The sequence below is a fragment of the Bos taurus genome, chromosome X, assembly GCF_002263795.3.
Source record: "Bos taurus isolate L1 Dominette 01449 registration number 42190680 breed Hereford chromosome X, ARS-UCD2.0, whole genome shotgun sequence".
NCBI lineage: Eukaryota > Metazoa > Chordata > Mammalia > Artiodactyla > Bovidae > Bos > Bos taurus.
The window spans coordinates 78,298,785-78,324,798 of record NC_037357.1 but is presented as its reverse complement, the minus strand read 5'-3'; the positions used below and the strand labels follow the sequence as shown (position 1 = coordinate 78,324,798).

Sequence of the window (26,014 nt, the reverse complement as noted above, 5' to 3'; positions counted from 1 at the left end):
TACCTGAAGAACTATGGACTAAAGTTTGTGACATTGTTCAGGAGGCAGTGATTAAGACCATCTCCAAGAAAAAGAAAGGCAAAATGGTTGTCTGAGGAGGCCTTACAAATAGCTGAGAAAAGAAAAGATGCAAAAGGCAAAGAAGAAAACGAAAGATATACCCATCTGAATGCAGAGTTCCACAAAATAGCAAGGAGAGATAAGAAAGCCTTCCTCCATGATCAATGCAAAGAAATAGAGGAAAATAATAGAATAGGAAAGACTAGAGATCTTTTCAAGAAAATCAGAGATACCAAGGGAACATTTCATGCAAAGATGGGCACAATAAAGGACAGAAACAGTATGGACCTAACAGAAGCAGAAGATATTAAGAAGAGTTGGCAAGAATACATAGAAGAACTATACAAAAAAGATCTTAATGACCTAGATAACCAAGATGGTGTGATCACTCACCTAGAGCCAGACATCCTGGAATGTGAAGTCAAGTGGGTCTTAGGAAGCGTCACTACGAACAAGCTAGTAGAGGTGATGGAATTCCAGTTGAGCTATTTCAAATCCTAAAAGATGATGCTGTGAAAGTGCTGCACTCAATATGCCAGCAAATTTGGAAAACTCAGCAGTGGCCACAGGACTGGAAAAGGTCAGTTTTCATTCCAATCCCAAAGAAAGGCAATGCCAAAGCATGCTCAAACTACCGCACAATTGCACTCATCTCACATGGTAGCAAAATAATGCTCAAAATTCTCCAAGCCAGTCTTCAACAGTATGTGAACCATGAACTTCCAGATGTTCAAGCTGGTTTTAGGAAAGGCAGAGGAACCAGAGATCAAATTTCCAGCATCTGTTGGATCATCGAAAAAGCACGATAGTTCCGTAAAAATATCTATTTCTGCTTTATTGACTATGCCAAAGCCTTTGACTGTGTGGATCACAACAAACTGTGGGAAATTCTTTAAGAGATGGGAATACTGGACTACCTGACCTGCCTCTTGAGAAATCTGTATGCATGTCAAGAAGCAACAGTTAAAACTGGACATGGAAAAACAGACTTGTTCTAAATCAGGAAAGGAGTACATCAAGGCTGTATATTGTCACCCTGCTTATTTAACTTATATGCAGAGTACATCATGAGAAACGCTGGACTGGAAGAAGCACAAGCTGGAATCAAGATTGCCAGAAGAAATATCAATAACCTCAGACATACAGATGACACCACCCTTATGGCAGAAAGTGAAGAAGAACTAAAGAGCCTCTTGATGAAATTGCAAGAGGGGACTGAAAAAGGTGGCTTAAAACTCAGCATTCAGAAAACTAAGATCATGGCATCCGGTCTCAATACTTCATTGCAAATAGATGGGGAAACAATGGAAAGAGTGAGAGACTTTATTTTGGGGGGCTCCAAAATCACTGCAGATGGTGACTGCAGCCATGAAATTTAAAGATGCTTGCTCCTTGGAAGAAAAGTTATGACTAACCTAGACAGCGTATTAAAAAGCAGAGACATTCATTACTTTGTCAACAAAGGTTTGTCTAGTCAAAGCTATGGTTTTTCCAGTGGTCATGTATGGATGTGAGAGTTGGACTATAAAGAAAACTGAGTGCCAAAGACTTGATGCTTTTGAGCTGTGGTGTTGGAGAAGACTCTTGAGAGTCTCTTCAATGGCAAGGAGATCCAACCATTCCTGAATATTTTTGGAAGGACTGATACTGAAGCTGAAACTCCAATACTTTGGCCATCTGATGAGAATTGACTCATTGGAAAAAACCCTGATGCTGGGAAAGACTGAAGGTGGGAGGAGAAGGGGACGACAGAGGATGAAATGGTTGGATGGCATCACCGACTCTATGGACATGAGTTTGAGTGAGCTCCGGGAGTTGGTGATGGACAGGGAAGCCTGGCATGCTGCAGTCTGTGGAGTCACAAAGAGTCGGACATGACTGAGTGACTGAACTGAATTGAAATATACATATATTATATATATTTTATATAATATATATATTGTATATACATTATATAATATACATAGGTCATATATATATATATATACATACACATATCCTTGCTAATATATATAAGATATAGGGGCTTCCCTGATGGTGGTGGTTTAGTCACTAAGTCGTGTTGACTTTTGGGATCCCATGGACTGTAGCCTGCCAGGCTCCTCTGTCCATGGGATTTTCCAGGTGAAAATACTGGGGTGGGTATTTTCTCCTCCTTCTCCAGAGATCTTCCTGACCCAGGAATCAAACCCAGGTTGCCTGCATTGCAGGCAGATTCTTTACCAACTGAGCTATGAGGGAAGCCCTTCCCTGGTGGTGGCTCAGTGGTAAAGAATCTGCCTGTAAAATGCAGGAGATGTGGGTTTGATCCCTGTGTCAGGAGGATTCCTTGGGGAAACAAATGGCAACCCACTCCAGTATTCTTGCCTGGGAAATCCCATAGACAGGGGAACCTGGTGAGCTACGGTCCTTGGGTTTGTAAAAGAGTCAAACATGACTTAACTACTAAACAAAACAAAACAAAAAGTAATATATATAATATAACATACAAAAATATATATATTTATTTCTAGGAATTAAAAACTAAGAATTCTATTTGTTAGTATTTTATCGAAGGCTTTACATTTCATGAAGGATATTAGCCTATAGTTTTCTTGTGATGCCATCATTTGTTTTCAGTATCAGGGCAATACTAGTCCTATATGGACTTCCCTAGTGGCTCAGATGGTAAAGAATCTGCCTGCAACGTGGGACACCCAGGTTTGATCCCCAGGTCGCTAAGATCTCCTACAGAAGGGAATGGCTACTCACTCCAGTATTCTTGCCTGAGGAATTCTATGGACAGAGAAGACTGGCAGGCTACAGTCCATGGTGTCACAGAGTCGCACATGACTGAGTGACTAACACAATTAATCACAACATATAATATGGGCTTCCCAGGTGTCACTATTGATAATGAACCCACCTGTCAATGCAGGAGATGTAAAAGATGAGGGTTCAATACCTGGGTAGGGAAGATCCCCTGGAGGAGGGCATGGTAACCCACTCCAGTATTCTTGCCTGGAGAATCCCATGGACAGAGGAGCCTGGACAGCTCCTATGGACTGCAACCCCACAGTCCATAAGGGTTGCAGAGTTGGACATGACTGAAGCGACTTAGCACATATACAATATATAACATATCTAATCTAATCTAATATATATATAATCAGACTTCATCTAATCTAATATATAATATACTATATATTACACCATGAACAAGTGGGATTTATCCCAGGTATATAAAGCTAGTTCAATATTTGATAATCAATCAATGTAACCTACCATGTTAAAAGGCTAAAAAGAAAAATTACATATATGGCAGTATTAGTATCAACTGATACAGCAAAAACATGAAATAAAATTCAACATCCATTCATGACATAAATTCTCATGAAACTAGGAATATAGAGGGGTACTCTCTCAACTTTTAAGGGAAATCAACAAAACCTAGAGCTGACATCATACGTATTGGTAAAAGTGAATGTTTTCCCTCTAAGTTCTAGAACAAGGTAAGGATATCTGTTCTCACCACTCTTATCCAACATAATACTCGAAGTCTTAGCCAGTGTAATAAGGCAAGAAGAGGAAATAAAAGGCATATAGATCAGACAGACAGAAAGAAAACTGTCTCTATTTGCAGATGGTGATCTATGTAGAAAATCCTACGGAGTCTACAAGATAACATCTAGAAATTATAAATGAGTTCAGAAGTGTCACAGGATATAAGCACAATATACAAAAAATATATTTCTGTATACTAGCAACAAACACATGGAAACCAAAATGAAAAACAAAACCTGCTAAGGATGTGTATGCTGAAAATGACAAAATGCTGATGGAAGGAAATAAGAGAAGATCTCGATAAATCGAGAAATATACCATGTTCATGGACTGGAATTCTCTCCAAATTGATATACAGATTTAACACAACTCCTAACAAAATCTCATCAAGGTGTTTTTTTTTAAGATATAGAAAAAGTTATTCTAAAGCTTATATGGAAAGGCAAAGAAACTAGTATAGCTAAAACAAGTTTGAAAAGGAAGAGGAATCACTCTACCTGATTTTAAGATTTATTATATAGCTGCAGTAATCAAGACATGAATAGACACATAGATCAATGGCACAGAAGAGAAAACCCCAAAAGAAAGAGACAGTTGCCTTGAGAATGAGAATTTTTGAAAAGGTGGTGGTCCTAGGGAGCTATCTGGATTTTCTGCCCTTCTACTAGATTGAAGAGGTTTTACATCATGACATGCTTTTCAAGACAAAAGGAAGCACCCTAGAATTACTAGAGGTACCTAAGAAAGGAGTCAGTACTTCAGACATGTAAAATAGTCCATCTCCAGTCCCTTATTTGCAGCTACAGTGACCAGATTTTGTAAACTAAAAATTGGGACATAAGGTCTGATAAAGATTATTGTCTTTTTCTTAAAAAGCTCCAACATGTATTTCTTTTTTCTGACTGTAAAAGCAAGACATGTTCATATAGGAATTTTGAAAAATAACAGAAAAAGAATAAAGAACAAATAAGAAATTACCCATAATTTCAATTCTACCATCAAAGATAACTACTGTTATAATTTTTGGTATATTTCCCTCTAGCGTTTTGCTATGCATATCCATACATTCACTCACACAGACATTATGTATATTTGCAAAGTTGAGACTATATGGTATTAAATCATTTCACACCCTGTTTTTTCACTTAAGATTGTTACCATGAGCAAATTATTCTCTTGTCATCAAATTAGCTTTAAAAATTTCTTTTTAATTGGCTGCAACAAATTATTCCATGTAGTTATACTAACATTGTATCATATCTCAAATTCAATGTATTGAAAAAGAACACATCAAGTATATATTTCTGTAAAACTATCCCCTACTCCCAATGGCTCCCCATCCCAGTTGGTATCAAGGCTGGAAACCTCAGAGTCATCTTTACTTCTTCCTTTCTCCTTGATCCCCTATAAATGATATACCTCCAAATGCTATTGATACTCTCTTCCTAACAGCTCTCAGTCATCCAGGAGGAATAGGATAGGGAGTATCCTACCACCAGTGTTCTGGTCCAGGTCTTTGAAGGCTCACCCTTGAAATACCACCATGATCCATCCAAATATCACTGCATCATGTCATATCTTAGTTTCAGAACCTAGAATGGCTCCTACTTTACTGTATTGGTATGTACAATTTAGTATGAAATTCAAGTAAACCTGCCATCTCTCCCTGGCCCCCACCTATCCAAGTTTCCCCTGCTTATGAGCACTTCCCTCTTCTATCTATTCAAAACACCCCAACCTTATGAAAGTACTCTCCCTAAAGTTTTACTTCTCTTCTTCTGTCTTGCACCAGCCCTTATTATGTCCTGACCTGTCTAAGGGGGTTAGTTTTGGCTCCTCATCTCAACTTCTCAGCTGTGTTTCAGAGGCAGGATTCATGTCTTAAACTTCTCTTATATGTCTCATGACACTAAGCACATGGGGAGTTCCAAAAAATATTGATTGATTGATTTATCTGGGCTTTAATGTGGAGACACAGTGATACTTCTTAAAATCAATCTGGTTCAGAACCTCACTTTGGGAGACATTGCAAGGTGGGAAGGGGTGATTGGAAAGAGCAGACATGGGATGATGACTAGACTTGACCCAGCAATAGTGCCAAGGAGAGGAGAGGCACCAGGCCTAGCTTCAAACCCTGATGTCATCACTTACTTGTTATGTGACCGTGGGCTTATTATATTACCTCTGCAGGCACCAGTTTCCTACCTCATAAGGTAACAGGGAGAAAAAAATGAGATCACATATGTAAAGAATACAGCATGGTGATGCACAGTAGGCTTTCAATAATAGGAGTTGCCACCTCCTGGATTTAGGTAGGTATTTCAAGTCTTCAAAAGTAACCTGTCAAGGGTTTTTATGGTTTGTTAAAAGCTGCTGTTGAAATTACTGGAACTTTGGGGAATAGCCTTCATTTTCATTTTAGAATTTCTAAAATTTTCAGTATGACATATTGACAACTTTTTCTGTTTAACAATGACAATAACAACAACAACAATAACCAAGCTTTCCAATTCTTACACCATTTAGTGAAGCAAGCGAGGCTCCTAGAAGAGACCATAGGGAGCTGGAGAGGGATAAAGAAAAAGGACAGAGGATGGCAAGGTGAGATAAGGGATGAACATCACAGAGATCCTCACCTGAAGTCATGCAAATTGGCTCATAATAGGCTCCAAAATCCTGCTCCAAAGTCCTTCCAAGAAGCCCTGAAGCAAATGGTCAGTCTGTCTTGGGTCTGGCCCTGCCTTGCAATTTATCCTCATGGCTTCTCAGGGGGCAAGAGAAGGTGTGGAAATAAGCTGAGTTTTCATGGTGTGGAGTCCCACCAGGCAGGAGCACTGCTTCAAGTTGGGGACTCCAGCAGGTCTTGGACATGCCCAGACCTGATGCCCCCAATTGCTAGTCCTTAGAAGAATGTCAATCCCAGACATCAGGCTGCCAGAGGAGGTGCTGCTTACACTAAGCACAGTGGTTCTCCTGAGAATATTACCTGTAGATGTGCAAAGGGTCTTGGCTTGGGGCTGTGGAACTGTAAATAGACTGGGATTGGTGATCACAGCACAATTCAGACAGTAGGAGTCAGGTGGACTGGCTTCTTCAACCTGTCCTTCTCTTTTACTTCTCTACTCGGCACAAAATAGAGCTGGAAGGTTCAGTTACAGTATAGTGGAGAGGGGGGCAAGGCTAAAAGGCCTACATCAGGGACAAGAATTTCAAATGCTGCTTATAGACGAGTTCCTCCCATTTCCAGAGAGAAATCAGATTTCAGGTGCTTTGGATCAACCACACAGAAGAAGTCAGGTATGTAGTACCAGGTGGAAGGGGCTTACCAGGGGTGACTGGAAAAAGTAGATGACGAGTAGGCTTGATAGGGCAACACTACAAAGAGAGGAAGGACACTGGAAATGACAAACCCGACTCCAAAGCCTCAATTCGTACAGCCCTGGGTTCAAGTGTTTGCTCCACTACCTATTAACACAGTGTAGCACAGAGTAGGTGCTTAGTAATTACTTGCTGAATGAATAAAGGTGACCTTGGCCAAGTAATTTATCCTCTCTGAGCCTCAGTTTCCTCATCTGTAAGATAAATAGTAGCTATTATTCTTATTATTTCTCCTGTGGTGTCTCTCCCAACACCCACATCAGTTTGCTGGTCCATCTCCCCAACCCTGCACCATAGAGGCTGCCATACTAAGTCTCCTTCACTAAGGGTCAGAAAGGGCAGATGTGCGTAAGACCTGCTCTTCCCTCTTTTATCCTATCTCCTTCTCTCCTCCTCCTTACTTCCTGGTCCCATTTGTTTCCTTTTCTATCTCTGGCAAACACAGAGTCTGGGAACTCAGAGCAAATGTAGAAACCTCCAGTTACAACTCCAACACATTCTCACATATGCACAACTCACCCTTTCCTGCCCCTCCCCCACCAGGTCTGGCCTGGACTGCAACATGAAACTTTTGGCCCCCTAGGGACTTTTACTTGATTTAAATGTCATCAGGACCAGGGATTAGAAAACCTCTACCCCTGTTTCCCCATGCAGAGCTAGGCAGGCTCAAGGAGGTAGCTGCCTCTGGGGATTGATCACATCAGCAGTGTTTCAACTCTGGAAGGTTCTCTGTGAGCTAACTCCTCTGGAGTCAACCAGAGAGGAAAGGCAAACAAGTTTGAGCACATGAAGATGGTTCAAGGGTGATTTTACAGTAGTGGTCATGATCTAGGTTGAATGATCCACATTCTAACCTATACTTCCTTGTGAACAATCACACAAATCTTCAAGATTCATTGACATGAGAAGAACGGTTTGTGGGAACAACACATAATTTTTCTCTGTATAAACCTAACAGCTTGAATAGACTCTCCATGGTTTTATTTTTGTCTTTTTTTCCTCTCTCAGAAAGTCTAATAGGGAGTAAAGACAGGATAAAGTGAGGTCCAAATTTGCCAGTCATCCTGTAGCATATGGAATTTATCACTATAAGATGAACCTCCTCAGGTTTACTCTCCAACAGGTTAAAAAAATCCCATTTTTTTGTGCTTCTAAGGGATGTGGTGAGAAAGAGAGAAAACCCAAGCTCAAAGGCTAAATTCAACCAGATATGCTGGTGAAACTCCTTTCCATAGAGTGGAATGTAGTCCATCCACTCCCTCATTGCCATCCACTTCCCCAAATAATCTTTGGCTCTGCCCCACCACCTTTGTTTTTAATAGGGGGAGGTGTAGAGGGGGAGAGGGAGAGACACTGGAAGAAATGGCCAGCCTCACTGAGGTTTTATATTGAAGAACAGATGATAGTCTTTTACTCAGGTTCAGGAAAATCTTTCAGAATGCAGAAAATTCAGCAGCCTTTCCACACTGACCATTGTCATGGCAACGCACTATCTGATGGCAGCATGTCACCAGGCTGGAGGGGCATGGTCTCAGTACAGCAGGTTAGCCTGGCCATTTTTAACATTTGGACTTCTTTCTAGCCTCATTTCTTGTAGGTTTAACTGCATTTCTTTTCAGTTCTGGATTTATATGCTCTGCTCATTTGCATGGCTAGAACACAAGACTTTGTCAATATGAAAGGGATGGCTAAATGGAAAAATCTGAAGATTCCTAGTAATCTATAGCCATTCTACTTGCTGTCTGCCCTCCCTGGCTCCTCCCCACCCACTCTTAGCCACTTAGTTTCTTTTCTTCTCCTCATCAGTTCTTTCCTATACACAGTATTACCTCCCCCACAACCCCCCCAACTATGACTCATCAACCAACCCCTGCATTCTCATTTTCTTTTTATTGTTTTTGTATTTTCACATAATTAATGTACAGCATCCTAGAATCTTAGGCTGTAAGGAACCTTAACGATAGCCTAGTATAATAACCTACCTCCAAATGTAGGTCTCCATCTACAATATGACAGCCAATTGACTGTTTTGTCTCTATTTGTAGGTCTCCAGTAATAGAGACCTCATTCCTTTCTGGGCAGTCTGTTCCACTTTGGACAGCTGTAATCATTATAAAATTCTTTACCTTGAATGAAAATCTGCTTAATCTGCCTTTTAATAATACCTACCCATGGGTCCTAGCTCTGTGCCCTGTGACCACACAGACTCTGTCTATACCCTCTGCTCTGTGACAGCCTCTCAGAGATATGGGACAACATACCCCTGAGTCTTCTACTCTCCAAAAACCCAGATCTTCCTCCAACCAGGCCTCTTGGAGCCTGGGCTCCAATCCTCTCCCCATCCTGACCTCCTGAAACATATGTTCCTATTTGTCTCAAGATCTTTTAAAGTAAGGTCAATACTGCATTAACATCTCTGGAGGCTACCTTGCCATGGTGACTCACACTGACTAAAATCCCTAACTCTTGCAGACAAAATCCTGTGAAGCCATGTCTTCCTATCTTGCTTGTGTCCAGTTGCTTTTGAAGACCCAATTCCTGGTCTATACATTAATTTCATGGTATTGCAACTGGAATATTGCTTTAACCTGTTAGGATATTTAAAAAAAAATCTTGACTTCCATGTAACTTGCATATCCTCTAAAATTTTCTGTTATTATTATTTTTTAACCAATCCTCAAACTAATCTTTTATCTCATTTTTATATGAGTATTTTTTTAAAAATGTATTCTTTTGGGTTTCTTATCTTTCCTAATTCTCTTCCCTTTGAATTACCTTCCTTATGTCTTCTCTTGCTTTTCATTTCCATTTCTCAATAGCATGAGGTCAGCACTCTCTGGAGATATGTGTCTGGGTATGTGTGCAGGAAAGCATGAGGGCATAAAGATATCTGCACATATGTAGGTGTGAGCAAGTGGCTGCAGAGCCTTGTTTAGTTTCTATTTCTATTGTTTGTCTCTGCTCTACCAGGATTTAGAGTCTGGATGAGGGGAAAATGGCAAGGTGAAGGGAAAGAGGGTATGAGAATTTGGTCCAAGATCTGAGAGGGATAGGAGGAAACAAGGGTGGGAACATGTGTTAATCAAGTCTGCGGTGTAGTAAGAAAGGCTAGAGAAAGGCCAGGAAAAGAAGGATTCTAAAGGCCTTAAAGGTTCAAGGAGGGAGGAGGATTTGGTTAGGAAGTGAAGACTTTTGAAGTTGGTAGCCATTGAGAGACCAGAGGGAGGTGCCTTGAAACTACAGGATCAGGGAAAGGCTGAGGGCTGTGTGATACCTGAGAGAGCTGATAAGCACTGCTGTGAGCACAACCTTATGAGTTTATGACTCATGAGCTTAGAAATCTTTCTCTCATCAAAGGAGCCTGGGATGTGGAGTCAGTGGCTATGGACTAGGTTGTTGTCACAGACTGGGCTGTACTAGACGACAGGGCCTTAATATCACTTTCGGCAACAATTCCCCAGGACAACGTGTTCCCTCACACTAACTCTGACACAGAACGGGCCTCTCTTTTGTGCTGGAGTCTATTCCAATGAGGGAATCAAAGTTAAGAGAACTGGTGCTATCTTGGTTGTTAGTTGAATAAACACAGGAATTTCACTCTCCATTATGGGCAATGTGATACCTTTGGCCTTCTAACTCTGCAAGTAATTAGGACCCCCCAAAATATGCACATGTACACACAAATTCAATTAAATAGGAATGTGGGTACCAAAACAACTTTAAAAAAATGGTAGATGAAGTGAGTTTAGTTGTGAAACAGCAGTTGGGGTTGGGAGGGGAGTTTCTACCAACAGTATTCCCAAACAGCTAGTGGACAGTGTGATCAAGTGGGCAATAACCTGATGACTGCCATTTTCCCTCTGTCCAGAGGCCAGAATAATTGGAGGCCAACCTTAGGGAAAGGAAGAATAGGGAAGCAGCCACATCTCCAGTGCTCTAAGTGAGACTGGGGAACCCACTCCCAGGGCTTCAAAATCTTTGACTACTCACTGTGGGCTCACAGTCACTCAAAGCTCTATTGGACCAATGAACCACATCGGAACAGAATGCCTGCGAGCCCTCCTGCCCCCATGTCCAACCCCAAGTCTGAATTGACTTGACCTTCTCTTATCTTAGAGAGGGTTTTACTGTTGCCCTTTTCAAAGAGAGTTCCAGGGCACACTTTAGAACTGGCTTTCCACTGGAGGTGCTTAAAGCTGAAACTTTTGTCTCCCTGAAGGTGATATTAGTTGGCCAAATGACAATCCCAACCAGAGTGACCAGTGCAGAATTCCAACTACAAGCTCTTAGGCCAAGAAGAGGTTTCCCTTTTGAGTCAGTGTAAAGTCTAGCCACCAAATGACAAATGGTATTTGGGGAAGCCCCCACTGATGGGTCACCACAAGCTGGGTGGAATGAGGAGAGCTGGATTTGAAGGGTGGTGCTCACCTTTGATGTAGTTGAGGATTTGCTGGACTCGGTGGGGCTCATTGCGGTCTGGCCGGCAGCTTGGCGTGATTTCCAGCACATAATCAGGACCATATGCTGTGAAAAACTGTAAGGAAAAGGGAAAGGCCAAAAAACAAACTAAACCACAGAAAACCTCCAAACCAAAAACCCACAGACAATCAGAACAACAACAACAACCCACTGCTACCGACAAGGCAGGGAAGGCCCAGATGGGCAGGGCAGGAGGGTGCAGCAGGAAACTAGTCCCCTTGTTCAAACCTCCTGTGACAGTCCACTGCAGAATTCTTTCTTTGGCTTGGTGTTCAAGGTCCTCTCTGCTCACATCTCAACTTTTCTCTCTAGCCTCAGCTCACTCACTCCCTCTTCTCTAGCCACACTGGCCGGCTCTGGGCTCTCCCAAATGAGACCATGCTTGGTCCCTCAGCCCCTTGAGGATCTTTGCCCTTGTTTTTTCCTGAGGCCTGCAAAGTCCCTCCCCCATCCCCTGCTGCCTGTGAAAAACCTCTCCAACCTTCCAGGCACAGCTCAAATGTCATCTCCTTCACAAAGCTGTCCCTCATTCTACACAAGCCCCAGAGCATTCTGTTGATACATCTCTTATGGCCCTTGTTCAACAAATAGACAGTGCTTGCCTGCATATCACACACAGGTCACTGTGCTGGCTGCTGTAGGGGCTGTGAAGATGGACAAGCCCTCCTTTGGGGTCCTCTAGGTGCTCTTCAGTGTGTAGAGATTTTTCAACGGTGACCTGATCTCCCTATACTGGGTTATCAGCTCCTTAAAGGCAGGCAGCACCTGTCTTAGTCACCTCCTTGGTCCTCACAGACCAAGGCCTGTTAGTTTTGGTTGCCTTGAATTCCCTGCAACAGGAATGTCAAATGAGCCTAGTTTTTCTATTTTTTCTGTAGTAGAGTTTGTTTTTAAATTCAGGGAATCAAGATAAAGGTTTTTGGTTTCTATTTCTAGCTCACTAGATGATTCCTTGTGACCTTTGGTAAGTCACAATATCTGATTCAGCTTCTCTATTAGGGACCGCTTGGGGAAAAACACCCCATGACAGAGGGAATCATTCAATTGGGAGAAGTTTTTGAATGGGAAATATGCAAAGCTACTATTTCTGTTAAAAACTAAACAGAAATAGTATTTGTACACACTTTCTGGAGAGAGAGCATATGGTCCTTAACATTATGTGCTTTCAATAGTGATATTGTTAGGCAGAAGTAAGCCAGGGAAATTCAAATTCCCTGGAAAAAATGGTACAGAGGGCATGAAAACAAGGGATCTTGGCATGTGTCATGAATTTGATGTCATTCAAAGAGCCTTTTAAAAATAATCCAAGGTGATTGCCATTGCCATCAAATTATCCTTGTTAAGAGTCTGGATGTATATCTGGTACCATGGGAGAGGTTGTGGAATAATCTCTAGGGATTCTAACAGCATCTTTGTGGAATCTATGGGAGTAATTTGATGGGAAGATGACTTTTGCTCATCTATGACAGAAGACTCCTCATATCTAATTAAAAGAAAAATGACCAAGACTGTGCCAATGATTATAATGCTTTTTCTTTTATTGGACTGATCTAAAAAGAAGAGGAGTCTAGTTCCTTCCTGCTGAAGTTATTACTTGCTGATGTCTGAAGTCCCAAGTTCTGGAGATAGAAGATGCCTTGTGTAGAGATGGTCTTTACAGAAACTAACTCCCCCATTCTGATCAAAGAAACCTGAGAGGTTTGTATTTTTAGCCAAGGAGGGCCCCTTAGTCCAAACCTGAGAACCTCATGGGCTTGAAGAGAAGGCTTCAAACAGGTGTAGCCCTCTCTCCTTAAGTGGCCTCTCCTACTCCAGAGGCTGTCAAGTAGTACATTCATTTCATGGGCAGGGAAAGATGGGTTTAGAGTGAGCAATAGAAGAAAGGCAGGTCCAATGAAGAAGTCACTCTGAGACACCCAAACTCCTGGCATCAAATGCTATAAAAATCAGAGGCAAGGGGCCTCGCTGAGGTATAGGAGGAGGGAATGTTCTGACTCCATCTATAAAGATAACATTGCTGATCCTCTGTCAGTAAGGCATGTCGTGAGCTATCTGTTTTGCGCTGAGTGTCTGGAACAACATGTCCTCATTGTGAAGACCTGCTGCATGCTCAGGCCGCTCTCCAGCTTTAGCCCCCTCTTGGGCTGTGAGCACATGGTGGCAAGACGGTCAGCTGGGGCCAGAGCTGACTGCCACGTGATGGAACTCAGCTTGACTGGGATTGAGTGTCTTGTCCTGGCTGGCTAAGCATCTGGCTTTAACTAACCCATAAATAACCCATTCTTTGCTGAAGAAATCTGGCTGCAGGTAAGCCTGGGTTCCTAAACATCTCCCCACCTTTGCCAATCAAATATTATTCCTAGGTATTACTTATTACACTATTCTTAGGCTAGGGAACACAGATGATATAAGAAAGTCCCTGCTCTGTGATCCAGTTCCACATGGCAGCCTTGAGCAGCTCTGCTTGGAGCTGAGGGAAGAGACAGGCATGAGGAAGGCAGAGGCTGTATCTAAGGCAAAGGTGGTGCACTCTTTCCCTCTCTGGCTCTTTCGTGGTATTTCTGTTTTTGTGTTATATTATGTTTTTAGTTTTGTACTCGTTAACTCTTTTCTATGGGACCGTGAACTCTGCAAAGGCAGAAACTTATGTCATATTCTCTTTGTAGAGCCTGTAGAGTTGAACTCAAGGTTCTCCTTCAACCTTTACTTTAAAATTATGCTGAATTACGTTAATTCACAAAAGGTTTATCTGGCTGTTCAGTTAATTCTGTGGAATAATGCAAAGAGCCAATTTATGGCATGAACAGTTTTCTCAGCTCTCAAGGCAGCATGATGAGGCGGCAAGAGCCCTGGCCATAGAGTCAGGCAGAGCTGGATTTTTCATACTTGGATTGAGCTGTGTGCCTCAGGCAAGCTTCTTTTCTCATTGCTACCAGAAGAATGATAAATGCTGACCCAACTGGGTTGTTAGGAATCATAGAGATAATATACATTAAAGGGCCGACCACAGAGGCCAGCCCAGCACATGGTAGGATGTCAGTACATGTGAATTCTCTTCTCTTGGGGCAAGAAGCCATTGCCTAACTGGCGCCTCACCTGGACCCCGGGGGATGTTAGGCCAAGCACTGGGACCTTCCCCACCCCCAGATGCAGAAAGAAGAACTTGTTCCTCCTGCCAGACAAAAGCCCAGAAGCCCCAGTAGCTTCCCACTTACTTAAACCATGAGCTCCACCAAGGGCCAGTAGAGAAACTGACTTCTTTCACAGTTTCCTGCCTTCTGCTCCCGCCACTTGTTACTGGCGAGGTGGAAAGGAAATCTGATCACACAAAGCAAAGATGTTGGGATGGAGGGATTTGGCCTGCACTAGAAATAGTTCAAGGCCCCACCCTGAAACTGCCCTCCAGTGTTGAAGAGAAAAGGAAATGGGCAAGTGGCAATGCCATTCCCAGACAGGTGGAGTAGGGCATGAAAGAGGCCAGCCGGCCAGCAAGTGCAAACGCAGGCTTTGATCTCAGCAAAGGAAGGAGGGAGGTGCTAACCTTCTCCCACTCCTTCCCCCTTTCCCTCAGTGCTCCTTTTGCTTTCTGGGGTTCATTTATGCATGTTTGAGGGGAACATGGTAGTGGGAAGGAGACAAATGGAAAGGATGAGGTGGGGCTGAAGGATGGGAGTGGAAGGGAATGGTACTTGAGGGAAGTCAGTTTCTTCTTGACCCAAGAGTCAATGAATTAAAAAAAGGAAATAGTTTAGTCTGTTCAGTTCAGCCCAGCTCAAAGTGCCTTTCTCGCTCACTTCCCTCCAGCTCTTGCTTATACAATGCAAATAACATACACTTAGATACCTGGTCAAGAAGATATTCAGAAGAAGCCTTAGGTTGTTGTTATTCCTTCATAATCCTATGTGGTCACAGGAAACCAAACCACAAACCTGGAACAGTCAGTCCTTTTATCCTTCCTTCAACATTTATTACATATCTACTATGTGCCTCACTAGGTTAGTCACTGGGTGCAAAGATAGTAAGATATGTTTAGTAGGAAGGGATATTATAGAACAGTGTGATGAGAGGTATAACAATAATACTAAAGATATAAGTAATAACAGTTAATATTTTTATCTTTAAAAAAATTGAAGTATATATTTGATTTATAATATAAATATATATATACATATATATTTCAGATTCTTTCCCCCTATAGATTATTATAAGATATTGAGTATAGTTTCCTGTTCTATACAGTAGATCCTTGTTGGTTATCTATTTTATATACAGTAGCGTGTATATCAGAGAAGGCAATGGCACCCCACTCCAGTACTCTTGCCTGGAAAATCCCATGGACGGAGGGGCCTGGTAGGCTGCAGTCCATGGGGTCGCTAGGAGTCAGACACGACTGAGCGACTTCACTTTGACTTTTCACTTTCATGTATTGGAGAAGGAAATGGCAACCCACTCCAGTGTTCTTGCCTGGAGAATCCCAGGGACAGGGGAGCCTGGTGGGCTGCCGTCTATGGGGTCGCACAGAGTTGGACACGACTGAAGCGACAGCAGCAGCAGCAGCGTGTATATGTTAATCCCATCAGTAATAGTTAATATTGGTTAAAGGCTTCTTATGTGTCAGGCACTTAAAGCGTCTCCACACTTTTTATGGACTGACTATTCTCAAACCTATGAGGATCTCAAGCACAGAGTTGTCAGATAATTTGAAGAGGTCACACAGCTATCATGTGCAGTGTGAGATTTGAATCCAGGTCATTCTAGAGATCAGCACTGCCCATGTGTTAGTCACTCAGTCATGTCTGACTCTTTGCAACCCCATGGACTGAAACTCACCAGGCTCCTTTGTTCATGGAATTCTCCAGGCAAGAATACTGAAGTAGGTAGCCATTCCCTTCTCTAGGGGATCTTCTGACCCAGGGATTGAAGCTGGGTTCCTTGCATTGCAGGCAGATTCTTGACCATTTGAGCTACCAGGGAAGCCCTTCTAAACTACTCCAGAGGAAGTGACTGTGTCAGGGGATCTGTAAAAGGGGCCTGGTGGGTGGGAGGGAGGCATTTCCAGGAGAGCCTGGGCAGGGGCAGGGAGTGTGGAATGGAATAGCACATTATAGGCACTGAAATTAATATGATGGGGCTTGAGAGTAGGGTATAAGGACAATGAGGACACGAGATTGTGGGGGCAGGATGAGTTTTATGGTAGATACTGCCTGCTCCCCACCCTAAGGCATTTGGTCTGATCCCAGACTAGAAGGTCAACAAGGGCAGAACACTGTTTTGCTTTCCACTGTCATACCAGTTCCCCAAACAGAGCTTATGCCTAGGAGGTAGCAAATAACTATTTGTGGCATAAGTGAATGGAAACTGGAGGGAGCTTGGAAATGAGAGGATGAACAGATAAGCTGTGCACTTTAGAGGACTCAATGGCTACAGTGTAGAGAATGGAATGGAATTTGAGGGGAGGAATGCAAGTAGGGAGACCAGTGAGAAGTTTGGTGCTAGAGCCAAGATGAGTGGTAACAGGGCCTGAGCCGGAACAGTTGTGGGAAAACAGAGGGATTGAAAAACTCTCTATGTTATCTTTTATAACATAAATAGGACTAAACAATGAGTTGGATATGTGAAGTAAGGAAAAAGAGAAAGTCAAGGATTTCCCACTGTGTAGGAATTATCGTAATGGGTTGAGGAATACAGGCAGAGGACAAGGGTTCATGGTGGGGTGTATAGGTGTGAGGGGGGCTCATAGGGGGGCACGATGAGGGTCAGAATAATGATGATTTAGTGTCTGGAATTTAGGCAAGAGGTTAGGCCTAAGATATAGGATATGTGTATTTGGGAGTTACCAATGACATAAAGGAATTGGATGAGAACTGCCAAGGAATTGTCTTGGCTGAAAGGGGAGGCTTACTACAGAGTAAGAGAAGAAAGGCAAGGAAAGAATCATGGAAAACAGCTAACACTTCAGAAGTGGACAGGGAGAGGAAACAGTTCTGGTGACAATTTGAGATGTGGAGAGGTGAATAAAAGGAGGGTGGCCTTCTGATTTGTCTCTGGGAAGGAGATCTTCACTGCAGCAGTCAGTGGAGGGCGTGGACAAGGCCTGACTGGAGGGCGCTGAAGAGCTGGTGGGAAGAACTGGGGATAACAGTGATGGGTAAGAATACACACATTCTCATTTTTTAGGAGTTTGGTACAGGGGTGGGACTGGAGGAGGGAGGTATTTTAAGATGGGAGGGTCTTAAGTATATTTGTAGGCTGAGGGGAAGCACCCATATGATGGGAGTCAGAGACATCCTGACAGGGATTTTGAGTTATTTATATCCATCTTTCCAGCTCCTTAGTCAGAGCGCCACAAGGGAAGAGTACTGTTATATTCATATTTATATTACCTACAGCTCTTAGCATAGGGCCTGGAAAATAATTGGAACTCAATTCCTGTTTGTTGAAGGAATGAAATAAAATGTGTTTAGGATTCTGAAGACATTCAAGTCCAGTAGGGAGAATCAGAGTCTTGAAGGATGGGGTGATTGCAAATAGGCAGGGATGGGATTGGGTGGAGGGTTAATTAGTGGAAGCAGGGCAAGTCTGGGGAGTTGGCTAAAGCTGCAGAAGGAGAGAGAGCATGGGAAGCCTTCAACCCGAGGTTGAGAGACAGGACTTGATGTGACAGGTATATCAGGACTGGAGCTGTGCCTTAGGATACCCAGGAGTAGTATATGAAGGGGTGGGTGACCAGTGTGGAGGTCACTGCCATAGTTCAACAGGGAGATAGCAAGGGCTTGAGAAAGAGTTATTGCTGTGGTGACAGGGAGGATAGAAGAGACATTGTGAAGGTAGACTTCTGAGGACTTTGGTAATTGACTGGTTGTGGAGGAAAGAGCAGGGGAGAAGTCAAAGTTGACTCCTAGATTTTGAGTCTGGGCAAGTGGGAGAATCAGTACCCCTGAAGATCTGGGATAAAGTGGCAGGCAGAGCTAGCCTGGCTCAGGGAAGTGGATGGGCTTGGGTTTGGTGGGCTTGAGATGACAGTAGGATATACGGGTCACTATGTCCAGCAGGCAGCTGGAGATGTGATGATGGTGTGTGGAAGTGAGGTCATGGCTAAGCACTAAGGCAGTAAGGGGATAAAAAGAGCCAGTAACTAGGCAGAAAAAGAGCAACCAGAGAAGAAGAAAGAGAATGGTAAGGTAAAATCTCTTAGAGCCTTAGGGATGAATTTCAGCACAAGGAAGATGCCTAAAGGAATACATTGGCCACGCCAGCAATGTGACTCTTATGACTAAACTAGCATCTATCTCTCCTAGTTAATATAAAAAAGCCAAAAAAAAAAAAAAAAGCCAGCCCCCTTTTTATAATACTACAAAAAGCTCTCAAAAATTTTGTTGCTAACTCAAGGTTTACCTTTTCCTATAAATTAGGCTTGATCCTATCAGGGTAGGCCCATGGTTGATGCTAATCTCTCTTTATAGACCACTGAGGCTTTGCTCTTTCATCAGCTGGGGAATTTGTGCTGGTGATTGTGATGTTGGCCCTAACCAGGAAGAGCATTTCTTATCCTTACTTACCCTGGGAAAAGAACTCATCACAACCAGAATGATAGAGCATCATCACTTTGAACTGTAACATGGTCTTGTAAGACACTTCTCAAATTTTCCTATGTCACCAATTACTCCATCAAAGAACCTGGCCCCAACCATGATAGAAACAAAAAAAAGCTCTCTTTTCCCCAGAAAAAAGTTTCTGTTTACAGGAAATTCAGTTATTATATATATATCATTTATGGTACATTTTAAGAACACAAAATTGCAGTGGTATTATTGGGAGTAAATTTTATTGCCATGGCTTTACAACACAAACAAAAATAATAACCCCATTAGTTGTTGGACTGAACTGGCAGGAAGCAGCATGTCAAAGGCAATTGCTTGTAGGCAGGGGAATGGGGAATTAGGAGTGTACAGAGCACAACTGAGGGGTCAGGGAGATGTGTGCTCCTAGAGACAAGATATGATATGTGGAGTCTGCATGAGGATGGAAAACCAGTGCCCCATCTAGACTACATCGGTATCCCACCTGTGGAGCTCATCTCACAACTTGAACAAGGTCTCTACTTAAGAACTGCTTCATGGTGAGGCTCATACACCAGTACCAAGAACTGTTTGAATGAATAAGTGAATGAATGAGTAAGGCATTGAAATAGTTTTATTATCAAGAAGTTTTAATGGTATTTTAACTATTGGTATAAAAAATTTTGTCAAGCAAAATAATCAGGTAAACCTGGGAACTGTTAGCTTATGTGAGCACTGATTATATTTAAACAAAGAATATGCCAAGTATTAAATAGTATTATTCCATTAGCTAAAGTACTTAGGCTTCACGAACATACACACGTATATAGCCCTTTAGTGTACTGTGTATTCATTAACATTCCTATGTTAGTTAACCCACAGTAGTGTGTGTGTGTGTGTGTGTGTGTGTGTGTGTGTGTGCATGCGTGCACACATGTTCTATTAGGTACTGAGAATTATTCTAGGTTCTTGGAGGGGAGGTTGAGTATAAAAAAAGAATAAGGTCTGGTGACTGCTCTCAAGGGGATGAAAATCTAAATAGAGAGAAAGATGATTACAGGGAGGGCAGAGGACTAAATCCAAGCCTAACTGTGTGGTATTGGCTAGAGTACAGTAAAATGTCCTCACACGTGTGGGGCGCTGGACAACTGAGATGACTTGTCCAAGATCACAGTGTTAAAGTAAGAGATGTGAACTTGAACCCATGGCTTCAGACTTTCAGTCAAGTGGGTTTTCCATTACACCATGAAGCAAAAAGCACAGTAGTTAAAGAATGATTTCTGGAATCATAGGGGACAAGCTCTAAATCTCTTCTCCAACATTTACTAGCTGTGTGACCTTAGGCAAGTTACTTAATTGCTCTGTTCCCTGGTTTTCTTTGTAAAATGGGGATAACAGAATGTACCTGAGAGCTGTTGTGACAGTAAGTTAGTCCATGTAAAGCACATAGAACTGACTCATTGGAAAAGCCCCTGATGCTGGGAAAGATTGAAGGCAGGAGGAGAAAGGGACGACAGAGGATGAGATGGTTGGATGGCATCACCGACCCTATGACATGAGTTTGAGCAAGCTGAGGGAGTTGGTGATGGACAGGGAAGGCTGGCGTGCTGCAATCCATGGGGTCACAAAGAGTCGGACATGGCTGAGTGCTGAACTGAACTGAAAGTACATAGAACAGTGCCTGGAGCAGAGTAGGTGCTCAGTAAATGTTTGTTATCATTAAATGCTAGATATTACTATTTACTGTGCTTTACCAACTGTACAAAGAAACAGGAATTCTACATATAATGGACAGTAGCAAAACAGAATTTCTTTACTAATGTCCATTCAGACTGAATGAGGGTGAACTTGTGAAGACCTTACCCTGTAGTCCAAAACTCTGAAGCTAGAAAGAGGGTAGACAGATCAAGAAGAAGAGGATGCATATGAATGAGACTAAGAAAAATGGAAGAGATGAGAAGAGAATGAGAACTTGGAAGTGGTAGGAAAGAGGCAAGGGGACAGAAGCGACAGAAAGGAGAGGAGATAAAAATGTGTGTGTGGGCTAAATTGTCAAGGAAGGGAAAGAGGTACAGAGGAGGTGGCAGAGGAAACAAAGGCAGGGTGGCTGCCACTTCCCTAGGGGATCTCCCTGCAGGCCAAGGACACTTCAGGGTGTGGTTTCCAGGGGTTTGGGGGAAGGGCCCTGGCCAAGACTAATACCTTTCCCACATTACAGTTGATCCTCAAAGTTCCACTATTAGAGAGAATTCTTCCTTCATAAATATATGCAGGGCCAACTCTGGTTATACCATATGTCTCTGTTAATCAAATGAATATTTTGGAAACAAGCCTACACATGAAGCTTTTTTACATCAATTTTTCCTTCAGCCAAGGGTGGGATGGAAGAAGGGAGAGTATAGGGATATTGATTTACCTGGCTTACTGTTGGCCAAGTACTAAGATGACTGAAAGGAAATGGATTCTACTGGAGGATTGTAAATGCTGCCTTGGCTCGACCTTTACCCTACTCCAAGCAACTGCCCTCTCTGTTCCTTCACTGCTAAACTTCTTAAGATCTTTTTTCTTCACCATCTTGACCTCTTCATTTCTCAGACACTTCAATGCACTTCTTCCCCATACCTCCATTGAACAGTTTTCTAGAAGGATGGCAAAGAGATTTTAGCTTGTTGGCAACTCTGATTGACTGACAGTAGCTGCTTGGGGTACTGTGTTGAGAAGGATTCTGAGGTTATATCTAGGTTCAGCAGGAAAATGTGCCCAAACCAGTTTGTCATGTAATCCATAGGAATACCTGGTAGGCAGGATGGGGGGCTGGAGGGATGTAGTCTTATGTAGCCAATATTTGCTAGTCCTGCCTTAGGACACTTAGGGGCTTCCCAGGGGTGCCCCTGGACACTTAGGGGCTTCACAGGTGGCACTAGTGGTAAAGAACCTGCCTGCCAGTGGAGGAGACTAAGAGACTCCGGTTCAATCCCTGGGTTTGGAAGATACCCTGGAGGAGGGCATGGCAACCCACTCCAGTATTCTTGCCTGGGAAACCCCATGGACAGGGGAGCCTGGTGGCCTACAGTTCATAGGGTTGCAAAGAGGTGGAAGTGACTGAAGCAACTTAGCACACATGCCTTAGGACACTAAGCTGTTTAGTTGCTCAGTTGTGTCCCACCCTTTGCGACCCACTGGACTGTAGCCTGCCAGACCCCTCTGTCCATGGGATTTCCCAGACAAGAAAACTGGAGTGGGTTGCCATGCCCTTCTCCAGGGAATCTTCCCGACCCAGGGATCAAACCCATGTCTCTTAGTTTCCTCCAATGGCAGGCAGATTCTCTACCATTGAGCCATCAGAGAAGCCCCTGACTAAGAGTGATCCCCTAATTACCTAACCTAATGTCTTCTTTTCAGTGATCAGTCACTTTGTTTGATCTCTCTCCAGCACCTGTCATCAACCACTGTCTCATCTATGGTGGTATCTTCTCTCTCATCACAACTCTTCTCTTTGTTCCTTGTCAGTCTCCTTCCCTGGACTGTCTTCCTTCACCTGTCTCTTAAAATGTAGGTGTACTCTCAGCTCTCCCTCTCTGCAAGAATTTACACTCTCTGCTATGGTTTTAATCACTTTTGTGCAGAGATCCTGCATTTCTAGGTTCATTGTTTATCCTTGGCCATTGATGAGTTTATAATTGTCTGTTGGACATTTCTACCTGAAAAACTTGAATTCTTGGTTCTGGATGCTTACTGTGTTCCAAGTTGAGCTAATTCAGTATGTCCTTCCAAAGAGAATGTTCATTTTCTCTTTTTCTTCACTTAGCATCATAGGTGAGACCTATTATACAATAAGCTCCTCAGCAAAGATGTGAAGTTATGACCCTAAATGGGTCAGTATGCTTATGTTTTGTTAGAAGCACTGGATTCTGTGCTTTCAAAATACCCAAAATGATATTGGATAAGGGGATAGAGATTAGGGAATCTCTATGTCTGGGAGATATTCCCAATGTTTGATGAACAATGATTTTTCTTCTTTGCCATTTGTCAGATGAATAAAATCATATCTCGCTGGCTGCAAGAAGATAGAGGTGTAGGGTACTCTCAGGACTGGCATTAACTCTAAGGGGACAGCCAAATAGCACACAATATGCTTGAGGTGTTATTTGAAAACACTTACTAGGTATCTGCTGGGGCAAGATGCTGGGTGGGAGGTGCTAGGGAAGTAATGATGAAGCAGATCATCCCTGGCCTTGAGGAGCCTATAGTTTAGTACAAAAGGTGGAGAGGTGCAGGAAGAACTATGACGAGATGAACATTATAGGTGAGTCATTTCTCTGGAGCTACAGGAACTCAAGTGGGAATTCTTAATTCTGAGTGTGGGGGCTGGGTGGTGATGGGAAGCAACTGAACTGACCTTGAAGAATGAATAAGATTTAAATAGGAAGGGAGAGAAGATAAGAAAGGCAGAAAGAGCAGAATGAAGACAAAGAAGACATATTCTAAACAAGTCATCAAAAATTAATTTATGAGAAAGAACAGAGTATAGGGTCATAACCAGCACCAGCACAGCTTTGTAAGCAACTTTCTTGTCTTCTCTAAATAGTGTATCCTTCCTTTGTGACGGACACTGTTAGGTTGATGGGATTGGCAGAGGCAGAGGAAAGGTCAAGGATGGACTTGATATTCTGTAACAGTAGGATTTCTCTCTAATATAGCCACCACGGAGGTTACGTGGGAACAAATCAGAGTTGAACTTGCTTGCTGTGTGCTTTGCTGTGCTTAGTCGCTCAGCTTAGATCCTATTGATTCATTTGGTTCCCTCATTCACTTGATACCAATGTCTCCCAAGGACTCCTGTGCACCAGGCTCTGGGGGTAAAGTGATAACTGAGACTCAGACCCTGCCCTCAAGGAGTGGATGGGGAGGCAGATGTGCAAACAAGTAGTTCTAATGCTCTGTGGTAAGTGCTGTAGTAGGCATGCAGGCAAGAGCTCCTGGCGTCCAGAGGGAAGACAAAGCAAAGCTCTGCTCTCTGAGTCAGCCTCTAACTGATTTCCCTGTTTCCCCTCCTTCCCTGAGTTTTCCATCCAAAATTCAGATCTGATCATGTTGTCCCCCCTACTTAAAAATCATGGTTGGCTCCCCACTGACTGCAGTACCCAGTTCAAACTCTCAAGCAGGACACACAAAGGTCTTCACAGTCTGGCCTAGCTGACCCCTCCAGTCTTATCTCACATTACGGGCCAGGCTCTGCCCCCTACACTGTAGCCACACTGCACTGGAACATCTCTCCCTGCTCCTCTTTATCTAGTCGACCCTTCTGCTTCCCTTGTGCCCCTGCTAAATGTTGCTTCTCAGCTACGCTGGCCTCAACTCCCTCTGATGGAGTAAGTTCCTCCTCTGCGTTCCCACAGCTCGCTGTCAGGTGTCTATTCTAGCATTTGTCACATTATAGCATAATTGTCTGTCTATGTGTCCATCTCCCCCACCAGGCCATGGTCTCCTCAAAGTTGGGAACTGGGTGTTATTTTTTTCCTTAGCCTTGAGATTTGGTTTGGGCCTGGCACATAGTAGGTGCTCCATCCATCTTGGCTGAGTGAATGAATGACTCTGGCATGGGGCCACTTGGGCCTCGTTATTGTCAGCAGCTAGTGTTACTTGAGAGATGCATAAAAAAATGAAGGGCAGCCAGAGTAGCTGAAAAACAGGCAGCTCTAGTCACATCATGAAAAAACAAAACTGGAGACGGTGGAGACAATGTTCCCACTCAGGCTTTAACAAATGACTCTCCCTTCTGAGCAGCCCCTTTTTGTCTGCTCTCCCGTTCACTTTCCAAAACCCAGTCACTGAAATGATTCTAATTATTCATGGTCGGTAGCATATCCAGGAAACATTTAGTTTATAAGCAATTAAAGTACGCTAAAATAGATTTATGCAGGTTGAACCTGATCCTGCTGGTAAGAAGGGAGTAAATGACTTACATCTTGGAGGGGTATTTGCTTCCTGAAGTTACTCTTTATTATTCTTTATCTATTGTACTCTCTTGGTGCTAACATGGCAAACATCTGGAGGTCCATCTTAAGGCGAGTGTGCAGTGAACGGTGCAGCGAGCATGTAGACAGTGTGAGTGACCACGGCCCGCTGTCCTGTAAATGTGGGAGTAATGCCTCTTCCCACATTCCCCCTGTAACCCCTACCATGTTGGTGATGGGGGGATGGCTCAGCAGCAGGATCTTGGAGTAGTAGGAAAGCTCCCGACACCATGATCATGACTAGAGGCTTGCTTTCCAATAATATTAGAACCACTTGGAATCATTTAACTCCTCAAGGTTCAATCTCCAAGTTGGTAAAATAGGGACACAGACCTCCACCCTCCCAACTTTGAAGGACTACTTATGAAGATCAATGAAAGAAATGTTGTGAAAAGCTCTAGAGGCTAGATAAATGGGGGAGGGGCATTTTCATTACAAAAATTCTAACTCGTGGGCCCCTCAATGCTTTAGAAATGGTTAATGCTTGTCAGCAGATTAGTAATGCTGTACCAAGGCAAGTACGCTAATAGTTTAAGAGTCCACACAAGAACAATTCATTACCTTGCCTTGCTCAAACCAAGTGTTTTAATGTCCCTCAAATGAAGACAACAGTCAGCAGCTAAGCAAACAGGCCATTTGGTTGAGAACAGACACAGGGCAGCAGAGGCCTAGCACACGGAATTCATGCGTCTCCAGGGATTTTGTGCCATTGCTACCCATGGCAAGTGGGCTCTGCTTCCTTGGGATTGACTCTAGGGGAAAAAAAAATGCCTCCTTTTTCTGCTCCAAGAAACCTAGAACACATACCTAAACCATTCAGTGGGTCAATGTGATTGGTGCAAAATTTAGAATAAACAAATGAAATGGCATATTTCAGCACCAGCTTTTGAGTTAAGTGCAGAGAGACTGCAGAAGGGCCAAAAGGCTGGCCCAAAAGTGATGAGGAGGGGGAGCAAATGCCATGGAAAATCAGTACAC

The 26,014-nt window shown here is 43.1% G+C and overlaps 1 protein-coding gene across 2 annotated transcripts in view; it reads right to left on the bottom strand.

Moving 5' to 3' along the window:
• HDAC8 (histone deacetylase 8) overlaps positions 1 to 26,014 on the bottom strand; it is a 238,674-nt gene that overhangs the window by 19,401 nt on the left and 193,259 nt on the right. Inside the window, 1 exon segment of one of the 2 annotated variants that reach the window (NM_001076231.2) lies at positions 11,410 to 11,515. The exons of the other annotated variant lie outside the window; for it this stretch is intronic. Within the exon segment in view, the coding sequence (NP_001069699.1) occupies positions 11,410 to 11,515 (106 nt within the window). 2 annotated transcript variants of the gene reach the window in all.